We start from the raw sequence: 15,923 nt of genomic DNA, 5'->3' as shown, positions 1-15,923 counted from the left end.
TGACACAGCAAGACAGCAGCGGGATGCAGGCCTCAAATTCTCATAAAAAAGGCCAGACTTAATGGTCTGACTGAGACTAGAAGGACCCCGGAGGTCATGGTCCCCAGGCCTTCTGTTAGCCTAAGACTGGAACCACTCCCAAAACCAACTCCTTAGACAGGGATTGGACTGGACTACAAGATAGAAAATGATACTGGTGAGGAGTAAGCTTCTTGGCTCAAGTAGACACATGAGACTATGCGGGCAGCTCCTGTCTGGAGGGGACATGAGAAGGCAGAGGAGGCTGAAATCTGGCTAAGCAGACACGAGCAATACAGGGTGGAGAGAAGGAGTGTGCTGTCTCATTAGGAGGAGAGCAACTAGGAGTACATACCAAGGTGTATATAAATTTTTGTATGAGAGACAGACTTGATTTATAAACTTTCACTTAACACACAATAAATTTTTTTTTTAAACTTGCTTTAAAAAGGTGTGTGCTAAAAATCTGAAATCTAAAAATGTGGTTTGGATCAAGAGGTAGACTGTTCTGTATGTTTCTATTGTTGTTAAGTGCTGTCAAGTTGCTTCTGCCTCATAACAACCCTGTGTGCAACAGAACAACGGAACACTGCCCGGTCCTGCACCATCCTCACAATCATTCCTGTGTTTGAACCCACTGTTGCAGCCACTGTGTCAATCCATCTCATCGATGGTCTTCTTCTTTTTCACTGATTGTCTACTTTAGAAAGCAAGATGTCTTTCATCAGGGATTAGTCCCTCCTAATAACATGCCCAAAGTATATGAGATGAAATCTTGCCATCCTTGCCTCTAAGAAGCACTCTGGCTGTACTTCTTCCAAGACAGATTTGTTCATTCTTCTGCCAGTCCATGGTATATTCAACATTCTTTACCAGTCAATTCTTCTTCGGTCTTCCTTATTCACTGCGTATGAGGCAACTGAAAACACCAGGGCTTGGGTTAGGTGCACCTTAGTCCTTACAGTAACATGTTTGCTTTTTAACACTTTAAAGAAGTCTTTTGCAGCAGATTTGCCCAATGCCATACACCATCCAATTTCTTGACTTCCGTTTCCACGCACATTGATTGTGGATCCAAGTAAAATGAAATCCTTGACAACTTCAATTTTTTCCATTTATCATGATGTTGCTTATTGGTCTAGTTTTGAGTATTTCTGCTTTCTTCATGTTGAGGTGCAGTCCATACTGACAGCTGCAGTCTTTGATCTCCATCAGTAAGTGCTTCAAGTCCTCTTCACTTTCAGCAAGGAAGGTTGTGTCATCTGCATAACACAGGTTGTTAATGAGTCTTCCTCCAATCCTAATGCCATGTTCTTCTTCATATAGTCCAGCTTCTCAGATTATTTGCTCAGCATACAGAGTGAATAAGTACAGTGAAAGGATACAACCTTGACACATACCTTTCCTGATTTTAAACCAAGCAGTATCCCCTTATTCTGGTCTATCTACAGGTTCCTCATGAGCACATTTAAGTGTTCTGGAATTCTCATTCGTCACAATGTTATCCATAACTTGTTATGATCCACATAGTTGAATGCTTTGCATAGTCAATAAAACACAGGTAAACATCTTTCTGATATTCTCTGCTTTCAGCCAAGATCCATCTGATATCAGCAATGATATCCCTTGTTCCACATCCTCTTCTGAATCCGGCTTGAATTTTTTGCGGCTCCCTGTCTGTGTACTGCTACAACTATTTTTCAATTACCTTCAGCAAAATTTTACTTGATTGTGATGTTAATGATACTGTTCAGTAATTTCCGCATTCTGCCCGATCATCTTTCTTTGATGGGCATAAACATGGATCTTTCCAGTCAGCTGGCCAGGTAGGTGTCTTCCAAATTTCTCGGCACTGACAAGTGAGTGCTTCCAGCTTCGCATCCATTTGCTGAAACACCTCAGTTGGTATTCCATCGATTCCTGGTGCCTCGTTTTTTGCCAATGCCTTCAGTGTAGCTTGGACTTCTTCCTTTGGTACCACTGGTCCTTGATCATATGCTACCTCCTGAAATGGCTGGATGTCGAAGAATTCTTTTTGGTATAGTGACTATGTATTCCTTCCATCTTCTTTTGATGCTTCCTGCATCATTCAATATTTTGCCCATAGAATCCTTCAATATTGCAACTTGAGGCTTGAATTTTTTCTTCAGTTCTTTCAGCTTGGTCTTTTCTTTCTTTCCTTTTTCCTTTCTTCATGTATGATGGCTATAAAACCGTTGCTTTTGAGTCAATTCTGACTATAGCAACCCTATATGACAGAACAGAACTTCTCCATAGGGTTTCCAAGGAGAGGCTGGTGGATTTGAACTGCTGACCTCTTTGGTTAGCAGCTGAGTCCTTAACCACTGTGCCACCAGGGCTCCATGATGTCTATAATGATCTCAAATCCCATAAAGTGTAAATCACTACTGGTATTGTGCTTTCAAAATACGTATGTGTCATCACTCATAATATGGCCTTAGAAATGTTTGCCTTTGTGAGATTCTCTGACATGAACTATAAATCATTAGAAACTTGTATCCATTAGAAAACTATTTATAAAACTTCTGAAAACACAGAGAGGCATGTGAAGTATCTGAGGAATGTGGTAAACAACCTTTAAGTTGACTTTGACCCAGCCTGCTGTGATAAAAGACAACATAACAGTTACTCTTTGTAAACTATCCTTGAGACATAAGTTTAAAGGAGCTCCCTAATCTCTAACCTTGAAGAAAAAAACACATGACATTCAGCTATCTCTAACCCTAGAGAAAAGATACCACGCACTAGTCTCTGACATCATGCTGGTCTTTACTGTGTGAGGCCAGCGTGAGAATGTCACACATTAACCCTGAATTCCCGCTCACTGAGAGGACACAGAGGCAATAGGCACTTTCTCCAGTCTTTTGTTCTCTCTGAAGACCAAGAACCGCGGCCAACTTTGTACCCTAGCTATGAGGGACCTCCGCTGAGTTCGAAGCATGATCAAATCTTCCTCCCGAGACCTTCAAGATAAAAGCCTGGAGTGTAAAGATTTGAACTCTAACCACTGAACTAACACTATAATTGCAATTGTTAACTCTGATTCTCCAATTCTGAATGAATGTTGTGGGGTCTTACTTGGGTGTCTTGCAATAACTACCTTGCAATAAATTGAACTAGTTTATGCATGAGAAGCCTGAGTGTCTCTATTAATTTTCTAAGATAAAATCCTACACAACAGAGGTATGTAGGATTTTTATCCCTGTGGCACAACGGATCACTTTTAAATGGCCTTTCTTACCATGGTGTTGTAACGCCCACCAAATGATGTGGTGGGACTATACAAATGAGGTGCCTGTGTCCTACCAAAGGGATTGGATAGCCTGCTAATAACGCAAATAACGTGCATGGCATCTTTTTGTGGGTGGGACCATGTAAATAAGGTGTACGGGACCCTAATGAAGGGACTGGTCAATTTTGCCATTTCACTACATTTAAAAGAGAGCCAATCCCACAGCAGAGGGGGGACCTCCTACCACCAAGAAAGAAGAGCTGGGACTGGAGCGCATCCTTTGGACCCAGGGTCCCTGCACTGAGATCCTCCTAGACAGAGAGAGAGAAAGCGCGCTGTAACTTCAGAGACAGCAAGAGACAGTGAGAAGCAGCACCAGAGAAATGGCAGCGGCAGAGGCAGGAGAACCAGGAGACCTGCAGAGACAGCAGTGTGGGCTTCCCAGCCAACAGAGCAAGAAAGCTGAGCACCTTCAGGCAGGAAGCTTGCTGGCAGAGTGCAGTGTTTCTGGGCATTGGTGGAGCCAGGCTTGCAGGCTCACTGATGAGCGCCTTCAGGGAAGGCTTACTGGCAGGCACTTGATAGTGGAGCTGGGCTTGCCGACTCACTTAGCAAGACAGCTGGGCGCCTTCAGGCAAGGCTTACTGGCGAGTGGGGTGCCTCTGGATACTTATTGGCAGAGTTAAAAGAGCTCTGTAACACTTGCCTGAGCAGGGCAGGGGCCACGCTGGCCCAAGAGGCCAAGGGCCAAGAGAGGCCTGCTTGCGGGCATGGCTGAGAAGCTGTCCTGACTGAAGAACTGTAGCCTGAGTCGTTTCTGATCCTGAATTGTAACCTGTTACTTCTCTAATAAACCCTGTAACTGTGAGTACGGTCTGCGAGTCCTGTGTGGCCACTGCACTTAGTTATTACACCCAGCACAGAAGCAGAGACTGCCATGGGAAGGACGGCTGGCGTCAGAATTGGGAAAAGGCTGGAGAGAGGAGGTATGTCTGACCTCTGCCTCGTAGCAGTCAGCCTTGGGCTGATGTCAATGATTCTCCACCCCTCTTGTGAAGTTAAAAAAGGAGGTCAGAGGCCACTGCCCCGCCATTCTTACAATCCCTGTTTTTACAGATAAGGAAACTGAGGCATAAAGATGTTAGGGCACTTGTCCAAAGTCACTCTCCCTGGTCCTGCTCCATCCTCCCCTTAGGCTCCTAGCCTCAGCTAGAAAATGGAAAAGCCTGGCCATATGACTCCACAGCTGAAGTTATAAGGCAGGTGCTCAAATTGAGAACCTGAAGGTCAGGATCTGGTCCCTAGATGTGTTTTGTCTGGCTGAGGTAATGGTGTTATTTTAAATCTGAGTGAGCTGTCAACACTTAAAAGCTGGGAGATCTCACCTAAATACCCATTTTTGGCTTTTCTGAAGAAATAAGGAGATCTGGGTCCACCTGCCTGCATGCCACAGACCTGACCTGGCTCACTTCACTCAGCTGTAGTCACTACCTGGCGCTGCTGGCCTATATGATTGCCTCTCTTCTTTATAGAATTTAAGGAGGTGATGAGGTTATGATTATTCTCCTCTCAGCCTTGTGGGGTGTTCACTCTCCACTTCCAAGTGGTAGGAGCTCTAGGCCAGTGCTCAGAGCCTGGAGGGACTGCCTCACTAGCCCTGGGACTCCTGAAGAGACCTGGAGAGAGGAATCCCAACTTTGCTCAGGAGAGATGGGGTGAGGGTGAGAGGCTGAGGATAGATGAGATTAGGGCAAAGAGCTTCAGGCAGGAGCCAAGGGTATGGATCATGCCCACATCTCTGACCCCAGCCCCAGCCTCTCTCCTGAAACCCAGACCTCGGGGAGTCTGTGGATTCCTGGACAACTCCTTGGACATGTCCCAGGCTCCTCCCACCCACTGGGTCCCACGCTGGCCTCGGTGCTCTCTAAACTTACCCATCTTCCTGGGTTCCCATCTCAGGGGTGACCCCACTGTCCCCCAGTGCCTTTCTGGGCCTCACCATGGATGCCTCTCTCCCTCCCTCTCCCATCCCAGCCCACCAGCCCCCTGACCTTTCAAACTGGCCTTCTGAGTATCTCCCCGACCCATTCCTTCCCCAGCGCACTCACCCTGGTCCTGTCCCATCCTCCCCCTGGGCATCCAGCCTCCGTCTCCCCTTCTGATCCACTCTCCGCAAGATAGCCAGGGCAATCTTCCTAAACCAAACCTGACTCTGATCCTCCCCTGCTTAGAATCCCCTGTGGCTCTGCCACGCTTCCAGCCTAATTTGCACAAGCTTTGCACAATCCTGTCTACTGCTCTCCTCGCTCTGTGTACAGTCAAGTCGCCTTCACTTTTCACTCACAATTTTCTGGCATTTGAGGGGACATCTTTATTAACCAACACCTCGGTTTAAAACCCTCTCTTGGCTCATTTCCCACAGAGCAAGAGCCAAAGCCCTCACTGTGACCCACAAGATCTGTTCCCCTTCCCCATCACCCTCTGCCTCCATCTCCTCACACTCACCCCCCAACTCCCTCTGCTCCAGCCATACCACACTCCCTGCTGTTCCCTGAACAGACCAGACCAGGCCTGAACCTCAGTGCTTTTTCAAAGCTGTTCCCTTTGTCTGATTTGCTGTTCCCTCACATATTCTCATGGCTCTTCTCCCTCATTTTGCCCCATTCCTGATCTCCTCACCTTTTCTTTCTGCTTTAAAATTAAATAACTCTTATCCCTTCTAAGGAGCCCTGGTGGCACAGTGGTTAAGAACTCGGCTGCTAAACAAAATTTCGGCAGTTCGAATTCACCAGCTGCTCCTTGGAAACCCTATGGAGCAATTATACTCTGTCCTATAGGATTGCTATGAGTTGGAAGCGACTTGACGGCAACAAGTTTGGTTTTTTGGTTTTATTCCTTCTAACATCCAACATTACTTTACTACATTTTTTGGTCTGGATTCAGTGTCTTTCCCACCACCCTTAGCAAGCCATTCTTGGGTTTCCCATCAGCTCTGCTCCAACCCAAAATGACTTTCCCTCTTTGAGTTTCCGTTTCTCCTTTCGCCACACTTCCTACTCCCTAGGAATTATTGGGGTAGGGTGATTGTGAGCATTAAAAGCATAACTGTACTTTAGGTACACAGCACAACGCTTGACTCCCGACCACTGCTTAGCATGGGGAAACTGAGGCAAAGCCAAGAAAAGGGCCCTTCTCCAAGTCACACGCTCGGGCTCCTCAGTCTAACTGCACCACCATGCCCGAGCCACGAGCACTGAATTTCACGGCTACTTTGAGCATAGAAGAAATGCTGGTGGCATAGTGGTTAAGTGCTACAGAGCTGCTAGCCAAGAGGTCGGCAGTTCATATCCGCCAGGCGCTCCCTGGAACTCAACGGGGGCCGTTCTACCCTGTCCTATAGGGTCGCTATGAGTCGGAATCGACTCGACGGCAGTGGGGTTTTTTGAGCATAGAACCCGGAGGGTAGGAAGGTGGCAGGAATCGCTCGATGCCCGGTATGGCGACAGTCTAATGGACCGTAGGGAGAAGTCGCCTAGTCGGTCCGATCACCATAACCATGTCTGTCGGAACTCCCAGACCCTCATCAGCCTGGTACTCCCACACAGGCCCCCGACCTCGGGGTCCTCACCTGATCTCTCCACTTTTACCTTCACCGGGAACATGGTTTGAGCTCGGGATCTGCCTTCCTGGGTCAGATGGGTCCCGAGGCGCGTGGGGTCACAAGTCAAAGCCGGGGGCCGGCGAGTGGACGTCAAACGTAAACCCAGCGTGCAGACAGCCCTCCGCCCTCCGCGCCGTCCGGCTGCGACCACAGCGCCGGGGCCGCCTGCCTGCCTTCCCCTCAGTGGGCGGGCCCCTTCCACAGTTTCTTGTTTCCATTAGTCCGCGCACACGTCGATCTCGTACCCTGACCAATTGACAGTTGCCGTCATAGCCCCCTCGCTCTAAGTCCCACCTTCCTGCGGGCTCGTTTCCGGAAACAAAGCAACGTCAGCCACGGGCGCTTGCTAGGAGGTGTAGTTCTAGCTCCAGCGACTCCACGAGAGCAACAACGCCTGCGCAGCGCGGGGCACGGTGGGAGACGTAGGCTCCGGCTTCGCGGTGCTTCTTGGGACTTGTAGTACTAGAACCTCGGTGCACCACCGATTTAGTTACTGACAGGATGTAATTAAATGAGGTAGTGCTTCTTGTCCCTCAGAGGAAGTCCGGAGTACGGTTCCCGAGCAGGACATCCCTCTTATTGAGCACTCGCTATGTCCCAGCTACCTGTTAATCTGTTTCTAAGCACGACCTCATTCATTTAGCAAATGTTTACTGTATGCCAGGGTTTCATTTCATTTTACTTGGATTCAGAATCAACATTCATGGAAGCAGCAGTTAAGAAATCAGACGATGCATTGCATTGGGTGAATCTGCTGCAAAGGACCTCTTTAAAGTGTTGAAAAGCAAAGATGTCACCTTGAAGACTAAGGTGCACCTGACCCAAGCCATGATATTTTCAATTGCATCATATGCATGTGAAAGCTGGACAATGAATAAGGAAGACCGAAGAAGAACTGACGCCTTGGAATTGTGGTGTTGGCGAAGAATATTGAATACACCATGGACTGCCAAAAGAATGAACAAATCTGTCTTGGAAGAAGTACAACCAGAATGCTCCTTGGAGGTAGGCAAGGATGGCAAGACTGCGTCTTACATACTTTGGACATGCTGTCAGGAGGGATGAGTCCCTGGAGAAGGACATCATGCTTGGCAAAGTGCAGGGTCAGCGGGAGAGGAAGACCCTCAATGAGGTGAATTGACACAGTGGCTGCAACAATGAGCTCAAGCGTAACAACGATTGTGAGGATGGCACAGGACCAGGCAGTGTTTCATTCTGTTGTGCATAGGGTCACTGTGACTTGAAACTGACTCCACGGCACCTAACAACAACTACAGAGCTTATCGTTTAGAGGATAAACGATAGACAATACACAAATAAGTACAATGTTTTCAGTGAAATTGATAGGAAGAATAAAGCCTGGAAGAGACATGGGAAGTGTCAATGAGGGAGTTGGAATTTCAAATAGGATGGTCAAGAAAAAGCTTTTCTGAAAACAGTTGTTGGATATTTCTATTGCGCCAGACAATGCCTCCTTCAGAAAATGAGAAACTCCCATTAGCCACATATGTCTTGGCCCAGATGAATCCTAGGTGGTTTGCATTGGGATCCACACTTCTGATGAGAATACCAAAAGTGATAAAGTCATGTTTTCAAATTCACACACTATCAGTACAGGATGGCAGCCCCTAGAAATGGAAGCATGATTCCTTTCTTGGCCTTTCATCTGCAAAATAGAGTTCCTGACTAGGAAAGTTCCCATTTCAGAGGATTATGAGTAGTACTCAGTGAACACAAGCATACAATGTACAAAACAGTATGCCTGGTACAAATACTCAATGTTTCTTAATATGAATAATCATATTATGTTTCTAACTCCAAAAAATGCCAGGAAGTCAATATTGAGAATCAGGGTCCTTTATTGGAGGATATCAGCAGAGGCTATGGGAGATGGGAATAAGTCTTAATGGGCTCGAGAGTGAGCCTAGAGCAGAGGAAGGAGCCCATCCTGGGAGAATGAGCAGATCCCCAGGCCTGCGCAGGAGAAGGTGTTAGGGAGTTCCCAGAGGTATGGTGAAGGAGAGGTAGTCCCCGAGGGCACCCCAACGGGGCCGGTAGATTTGGAAGATGGTGATCCAAGTGGTGAGCACAATTACCCAGAAGAGGAAGCCCACAGCTGAGCGCCAGACATCTGTAGGAGGAACGGGAGTGAGGGTGGCTGGTCCCCAGCTGCTCTCTGGTTCCCCAAGGGCAGCCCTTTTCTCTCTTTAAGAGTCCCAGGATTCTGGAGCCTCGATCATCCCAACCCACCGAAGCTCAGCTTCCCCCTCCCTCCATCTGCTGGCCTCCCTTTCTCTGTGTTCCAGACTCACAGCCCTTGATTTGGCTCTGCTCCGTGTAAGCTGGGGCAAGGAAGGCCTCTCGGAAGAACCAGAAGATGTTGACCAACCAGAGGAAAGGCAGGAAAGCAAACCCACCTAATGAGAGAAAGACCCGCTGGGGCATAAGGTAATTATGCTCTTCCCCATCACCCTCCAGCTCTGACCAGATCTGGTTGCAGGGTCCTCTCCCGCATTCAAGTTCAAATGGATATCTCTGCTGTCAAGGGCTCAGGAATCCTGGTTCCTCCTTGGGATCCAGAAATCTGATTCCTCAGCCACTCCCTTCTCAGGATCCAGGAGTTCAGACTCCAGCACCCTCCTCCCTGGGTCCCAGGAGTTCAGTCCGCTAGACACCTCCTCCCCCATGACCCAGGAGTTTACTCCTTGAGATTTCTCTCCTCCAGGAACACAGGTCCCCAAACCCCTCTTCCATCAGACCTGGGAGTCCTGCCCCCAGCCAGGAGTTGAGAGCGTCACTCTCCTCCTTCCTCCTTCCTCAGAATCCATGTCCTCCCTTCCCTCAGATCCAGGAGTCCCCGTCTCTAGCCACTTCCTATCTTAGACCGACGAATTCAGGCCCTCAGGCCCTCCTCCCTCAGGCGTACTAGCCCAGTCCCTCAGCTCTCTCTTCTCCTGGGACCCTAGGCGACCGGCCCTTACCCAGGTAGTATTTCCGGCACAGGTTTAACTTCTCTTCGTTGGACACCCGCTCCAAGTTCATAGTTGCTCAGGGGCCGAGTCGTCCCAAGGGTCTGCGGGGCAAGCCCCAAGTCTCGAGCCCTAAATGACGGAGGCGAGGATCGCGAGCAACCACGCCCCTATCACGACAAATCGGAGACAAACTTAGGGGTGGCTTTGCTGAAAGAAGAGCATCCCCGTCTCAGCTGGCTGAGACGCTCTTTATGCTTACTGGGGTGCGCGAAACGACCCCCAACTCACCAGCGGAGTGGAACCCTACTTTCTCTGGCTTGATGCTCTTGCTACTTTCAACCGCAGACGCCAGCGGGAGATGTCGCAGGTCTCTCCGGAGCTTGTAGTCTGGCGTTTTTTTTGGCGAGGCAACGTTGTACGCATGCGCTCCTGGGCGCTCCCGTCGGTAGCTGTGCGGAAGGAGCGGGCTTCCCACGCCAAGCGCACCGGAGAGTTTGAGCGCCGGGGAAGCGCCCCGAGGCGGCGACGAACTACACTTCCCAAGGCTCCAAGCAACGGAAGTGACGTCGGAGCAGCCCGAGTCGGAGGGTTCGGGTAAAAATGGCCGAATATTTAGCTTCGATATTCGGGACTGAGAAGGACAAGTGAGAACGGGCGTAGGGAGTGGCCCCTCGGGGGTGCCGGGGACGGGGTACTTGGGTCCCTGATGGCTGGGCGGCTTGGGGCGGTGTTTCTGGGGTGTCCGGCCTCCCCGGCCCTCGGTTCACCTCTGTCTTTGCACCTCTTCCAGGGTTAACTGCTCTTTTTACTTTAAGATCGGGGCCTGCCGGCACGGGGACCGGTGCTCCCGGCTTCACAACAAACCGACGTTCAGCCAGGTGAGGCGCAGCACGGAGCTTCGGGGGTTAACGCCCCTTGGCCCGTCCCCTTCTGCCGTCCATCATCCTGAGGTCCCGCCTCTTCCGGGTTCCTGAGGCCCCTTGGGCGCTCGGAGTCTTTCTCGGTGGCGCTCTCTGCGGGCTCCTTGCCCAGCCTTCGGGCGCTGTCCCCGGGGACATGGCCACCCTTGGGCTGCCCATCACTGCTGGGTACTCCCTTTTTGGCTGCCTTAGGCCCAGGCTTCGCCGATGCGGTCACAGCGCTTAGGCTCCGCCTCTGGTGCCAGGTGCCACCCACGTGTAGCCTTTAACCCTTTGGTGACCCAGTTATTTTCTGCTTTGATTTTTTTGTTGTTACTATGTGTTTTCATTAGTGGAAGCACGCGGGATCATTGAGTAGGTCTGAATTTATGGTGGATAGTATGGATTTTTTTTCCTTGCCCCCTCCCACAAGCCTACACTAAGTGTTTAGTGGTACATGTGAAGTACCGCTAATTACACGGCAGATTCCCCACCAGGGTCTGTCGGTACGTATATGTAACAGAAAATTCCTAAACTTCTGTGTTTCCTACCAAAAATTCAGATACCTCATACAACACCGTGTAAAAACAGTAATTTTTGCCACACGCTCGTTTCTTCAGTTTCAAACAATCATAAGGCTCCTGCCCTGGAGCAGCATGCACTCTCAGTAACACAGCGGCTTCCCAGTAGTCCCGAGGCTGAAAAAGTTCATGGTCGCCCTGGGTACCGCCGAGCGTGAAAAGGCAGTCTCTGTTCCCAGCCTTCACAGGACCTTGGCATGGGTCTCTGCCCTGTGTACTCAGACCCCGCTCCTTTTAATTCTGTTCAGACCATAGTGCTGCTCAACCTGTACCGGAATCCACAGAACACGGCCCAGACCGCAGACGGATCGCACTGTGAGTGAGGGGCTAGGCTTGGGGGCCGGGCGGACAGCTCCCAGCAGGCCATCCCCCTGACCCCCCCCTGCCCCCCCAGGTCACGTCAGCGACGTGGAAGTGCAGGAACACTATGATAACTTCTTTGAGGTGAGGGTTGGCAGGGACGGGTTGGGTGTCCCGTGGGCCAGGGGCTCACCAGCCTTCCTCCGGGTCTTCTCAGGAGGTGTTCACGGAACTGCAGGAGAAATACGGGGAGATAGAAGAGATGAATGTGTGCGACAACCTGGGAGACCATCTTGTGGGGAACGTCTATGTCAAGGTGTCTGCTGGCCCCTCATTAGAGCCCAGAAGTGGAGGCACTGCCGTGCCCGATGGGCACCACTGATACCTCCTAGCTTGAGGTCCACCTCTAAATCCAGTCTCCTCCCAGAGCTGCTGACCAGTCCCCTGAAGATTTCAGAGTTTGATTGCCAACCCCGGCCCATTCTCCCCTTAGTTCCGGCGGGAGGAGGATGCAGAGCGAGCAGTGACTGAACTTAACAACCGCTGGTTCAACGGGCAGGCTGTGCACGCCGAGCTGTCTCCTGTCACCGACTTCCGGGAGTCGTGCTGCCGACAGTACGAGATGGGGTATGGTGGTAAAGGGATGGGACGGGCAGCTAGGGTCCCAGACGCCTGAGTGTGTGGGAGGGCAGGGGTCGTCAAGCAGTCTCCTTCTGTCTGGCTTCTGCCCAGGGAGTGTACCCGTGGTGGCTTCTGCAACTTTATGCACCTGCGGCCCATCTCCCGGAACCTCCGGCGGCAGCTGTATGGGCGGGGACCTCGGCGCAGGTGCCTCAGGACTAGCCTCCCAGGACTCCTCATACCCCAGTGGCAGCCTCTATAGCCTGAAATGAACCTAATCCTATCTCCTAGTGGTAGTGCCCCAAGCCCTCTGTACCCTAAGGCTAGCCCAAGCTACATCCTCAGATCCGCACCTAAATCCTGACCCCAAAACCTGCCTGAATCCCCACCCAAGACCAGTGTGAATTTCCGAGACCAGCCCCCTGAGTCCCTAGTCCAGGACTACCTCCTGGAACCTTGCCCCACCCCAGAGCAAGGAGGCAGGCCTGCGGGATCTACCCACTCCCCGCCCCCGCCCCCCACCCCATGGCTCTAACCCTCTTCACACCTGCTCCCAGGTCGCCCCCGAGGTCTCATACTGGCCACCGTCCCCGAGAGAGGAACCGACGGCGTTCGCCAGACCACCGGCATGGCCGCTTTTGAAACCTTGGCCCCCTTGCCCTCTCCCCTTGACAGGCACAGTTCCTGGTCTGACCCCTCCTCAAAGCCCTTCCCGCCCCACCCTCATCTTCCCCAGGCTCCGGAACTCCGCAGTGAAATCCGTTGGACGCAGGGACCTAATAAAGTATGTATTTGTTAGCTTGTTGCCTGGAGTTTCTTCTCCACCCCCGTGTCTCCTGACAGAAGGGGAAGTGAGGCTGGGTTCCGGTCAGAACCTCAGCCACAGAGCAACTTCGCATTTAACAGGTGGGGAAGCAGCAGGCGCGGGCCGGGGCCCTGGAGGCCCCTAGATGGGACTGGTGGGGTGGGAACCCCTTCATCTGGGAAACCGCAGCACTTGCACTCAAGGCTGGTCAAAGAGGGAGTCGGGTTGTGGCAGGTTGGAGGACTCTCAGCCCAGAGGAGATCGGGGCTAGTAGCGAAAGTGGAGTGGCTGGGAGTGGAGCAGAGGGAGTCTTCGGAGGATTAGGGCTGGGTGCTCAGTGCCCACCGCCCGGAAATGGGGGTTGATCATATCTAACCCTGAAGTTGAGCTTATTGTATGGCAGGGTTGTTCTAAGCACTATACATCTAGTAACGGTTTGAATTTTCCACAGTAACCCTATGGGACAGGTACTACTATTATCCCATTATACGGATGGGACAAGGGAGAGCGGGAAGGCAGAATCCAGAACTCTGGCTCCGGAGTCATAGCTCCTAGCCACCTTGAGGCCTTACGGGTCCCTCTGATGAAGGGCGGGGAGTTGGGATGGGGGGAGGAGGAGGCAGATTCCTAGCTTCCAGACTGGTCGGGCTTGGGGGGGTCTCAGGCTCCCACACACACTGCTTCCTTCCTCCAGTCGGGTCTCCAGGAAAGTGCGGCAGCGGCGCTGGGGCCGGAAGTCGTGTGGTCACGGCCCCCAGGCTGCAGGCCCCGCCCATGGGTCCTCGACACCTCCTCCTGATCGCCGCGCTGCTCCTGGGCCGGGCGAAGCCGCCGAGGGCCTCCCTGTTCTGCGGCCGCCTGGAGTACTGGAACCCGGACAACAGGTGCTGCGGCAGCTGCCTGCAGCGCTTCGGGCCGCCCTCCTGCCCGGGTGAGCGGCAGGGACTGGCCGTCTGCCTAGACCCAGGCGGGGCGAGCGGGCGCGGGGGCGGGAGAGGAGCCCAGGCCGCGGGGGGGGTACGGCCGGGGACGTGTACTTAGGGGGGCGGGCGCTGGGCCTGACGCCGGTAAGACAGGTAGGGGCGGAGCCTGTGCCGAAGGGGAGAGCGGGGCCGGGAAGGGGTGGAGCCTGCGGGAGGCGGGGCCTGGCCGGCACCCGGTGGGCGGGGCCTGACCGGCCTGGGCGGGGCCTTGCGGGACAGGTCTCCAGAAGGCAGGGCCCGTGGGGCTGGGTGGCCGGGGCGGGCACGTGCGCCGACAGGCCAGGTGAGAGCACGGAGGGGGCGGGGCCGGCCGGAGCCGCGGGAGGGGGCGTCCCCAGCGCGGAGGCGGCGGCTCGGCAGCCTGGCGTCGCCCGGTCGCCCTTTAGACCACGAGTTCACGGAGAACTGCGGGCTCAGCGACTACGGCGATCACCTGGCACACCCCTTCCAAGAGTGCGCTCCCGGGCGGTGCAACCCCGACGGCGCGGAGCTGTGCAGGCCCTGCGGCGGCGAGGCGGCGGCCCCGGCCCCCGCGAGGAGCAGCGGTGGGAGGCGGAGGAGCTGCAGAAAGGTGCGGGCCGGGCTCCCGAGGGCCGGGCTCCCGAGGGCCGGGCTCCCGAGGGCCGGGCTCCCGAGGGCCGGGCTCCCGAGGGCCGGGCTCCCGAGGGCCGGGCTCCCGAGGGCCGGGGCCAGGGTGCCACCTGCGGAGGGGCGGCACCGGGGGGCGGGGCCTGGGCCCGGGGGAGGGTGTAGCCCCGCCGAAGGACTGCGTTGGGGTACACGGCGTGTCCGAAAGGGTCGGCGGTGGGTCCAGGGCTGGACGTGGCCCGGTTGAAGGACTGAGGATGGGAGGTTCGGGCTGAGGGGGCAGGGGGCGTGGCCTCCGCTTTACGCCCACCTCCGTTCCCAGAGGCGGGTCCCTTCCAGGAAGCCCTGCCGCCTGCCCACCCCGAGCGTCCTCGGCGCCCAGGAACCCAGCCCACCGGCGGTTTCCAGCGCGTCGTGGAGTCCTGAGCGCGGACACACGCCCGCAGGCGATGTCTCTCTGCGGGCCTTGCAGAGCTTTGCCCTGCCCGTGGTGGTGGTCTCACTCGCCACCTTTTTCCTGATCCTCCTGCTCGCCGTGGGAAGGCGCTGCTGTCGCCGCCAGAACGCCACCCCCCTCCCCTATACAGGCTTGGTTTGCAGCGGCTTGGACACCCTCTTCCCCTTGCACACGTCTTCCCCGGGGTCACTGAAGGCGCCAGAGCTGGGGAACGCACAGAGGGTGGGCTCTCTGCTTCCAGTCCAGGCCCTCGGTGAGTCAGGCTGCGGGGCGGGGCGGGGCGGTGCAGGTGGACTGGAAGTCCTCCCTCGCTCCCCCTTACTCCTCCCTCCTCCCCCAGGGCCGCCCACCCTGGCGACGCAGCCGCTGTCTCGCCTCCTGGACGAGCTGGAGGTGCTCGAGGAGCTGATTGTGCTGCTGGACCCCGAGCCTGGGCCGGGTGGGAGCGTGGCCTGCGGCACGACTCGGCACCTGGCCGCGCAGTACGGGCTGCCCGCCGCCTGGTCCACCTTTGCCTACTCGCTGCGGCCCAGTTGCTCGCCGCTGCGGGCCCTGCTCGAGGTGGTTGTAGCAAGGGAGCCCACCGCCTGTCTGGGCCAGCTTGCCACGCACCTGGCCCGGCTCGGGCGGGCAGACGCACTGCAGGTGTTGTCCAAGCTCAGCTGACCTGGACTGTACCTAGCCTGGTACTCAATAAAGTTTCCCTTGAAATACGTGCCTACTGCTGACTCTGGGCCTTTTGGGGTATAACCTTAATTGGCCCAAGGATTCTCCTTTTCCTTGTG

At 53.9% G+C, this 15,923-nt stretch overlaps 4 protein-coding genes across 6 annotated transcripts in view; 2 read left to right on the top strand and 2 right to left on the bottom strand.

Annotated features, from left to right (window-relative positions):
• Nucleotides 1-7,127, bottom strand: part of LIN37 (lin-37 DREAM MuvB core complex component) — a 28,996-nt gene extending 21,869 nt beyond the window's left edge. Inside the window, exon 1 of one of the 2 annotated variants that reach the window (XM_049900769.1) lies at nt 6,900-7,127. In XM_049900769.1, the coding sequence (XP_049756726.1) occupies nt 6,900-6,933 (34 nt within the window). In that variant the 5' untranslated portion in view covers nt 6,934-7,127. The remainder of the gene's footprint in view (nt 1-6,899) is intronic. The other variant, XM_049900768.1, reaches the window with a different exon arrangement.
• Nucleotides 7,128-8,773: 1,646 nt separating this feature from the next.
• On the bottom strand, nt 8,774-10,373 carry PSENEN (presenilin enhancer, gamma-secretase subunit). The gene is made up of 4 exons (XM_049900590.1): nt 10,193-10,373; nt 9,914-10,071; nt 9,245-9,349; nt 8,774-9,063 (listed from the first exon to the last, which is right to left on the bottom strand). The coding sequence occupies exons 2-4, from the start codon at nt 9,972-9,974 to the stop codon at nt 8,924-8,926; spliced, it is 306 nt and encodes a 101-aa protein (XP_049756547.1). The 5' UTR covers nt 9,975-10,071; nt 10,193-10,373; the 3' UTR covers nt 8,774-8,923.
• A 101-nt stretch (nt 10,374-10,474) lies between these two features.
• Nucleotides 10,475-12,947, top strand: U2AF1L4 (U2 small nuclear RNA auxiliary factor 1 like 4). 2 transcript variants are annotated; one of them, XM_049900589.1, is made up of 8 exons: nt 10,475-10,548; nt 10,695-10,782; nt 11,633-11,699; nt 11,779-11,828; nt 11,902-12,000; nt 12,178-12,299; nt 12,417-12,512; nt 12,863-12,947. In XM_049900589.1, the coding sequence occupies exons 1-8, from the start codon at nt 10,505-10,507 to the stop codon at nt 12,945-12,947; spliced, it is 651 nt and encodes a 216-aa protein (XP_049756546.1). In that variant the 5' UTR covers nt 10,475-10,504. The 2 variants fall into 2 exon arrangements, with proteins under 2 accessions (XP_049756546.1, XP_049756545.1); XM_049900588.1 differs by having other exon boundaries at nt 12,178-12,311.
• A 748-nt stretch (nt 12,948-13,695) lies between these two features.
• IGFLR1 (IGF like family receptor 1) lies at nt 13,696-15,859 on the top strand. Its single transcript, XM_049900587.1, has 4 exons — nt 13,696-14,041; nt 14,480-14,664; nt 15,004-15,391; nt 15,479-15,859. The coding sequence occupies exons 1-4, from the start codon at nt 13,714-13,716 to the stop codon at nt 15,802-15,804; spliced, it is 1,227 nt and encodes a 408-aa protein (XP_049756544.1). The 5' UTR covers nt 13,696-13,713; the 3' UTR covers nt 15,805-15,859.
• The last annotated feature ends 64 nt before the right edge of the window (nt 15,860-15,923 follow it).

This window comes from Elephas maximus, chromosome 11, assembly GCF_024166365.1.
Source record: "Elephas maximus indicus isolate mEleMax1 chromosome 11, mEleMax1 primary haplotype, whole genome shotgun sequence".
NCBI lineage: Eukaryota > Metazoa > Chordata > Mammalia > Proboscidea > Elephantidae > Elephas > Elephas maximus.
Note: the sequence above shows the minus strand (reverse complement) of the source record. Positions and strands in the feature narration are given on the sequence as shown.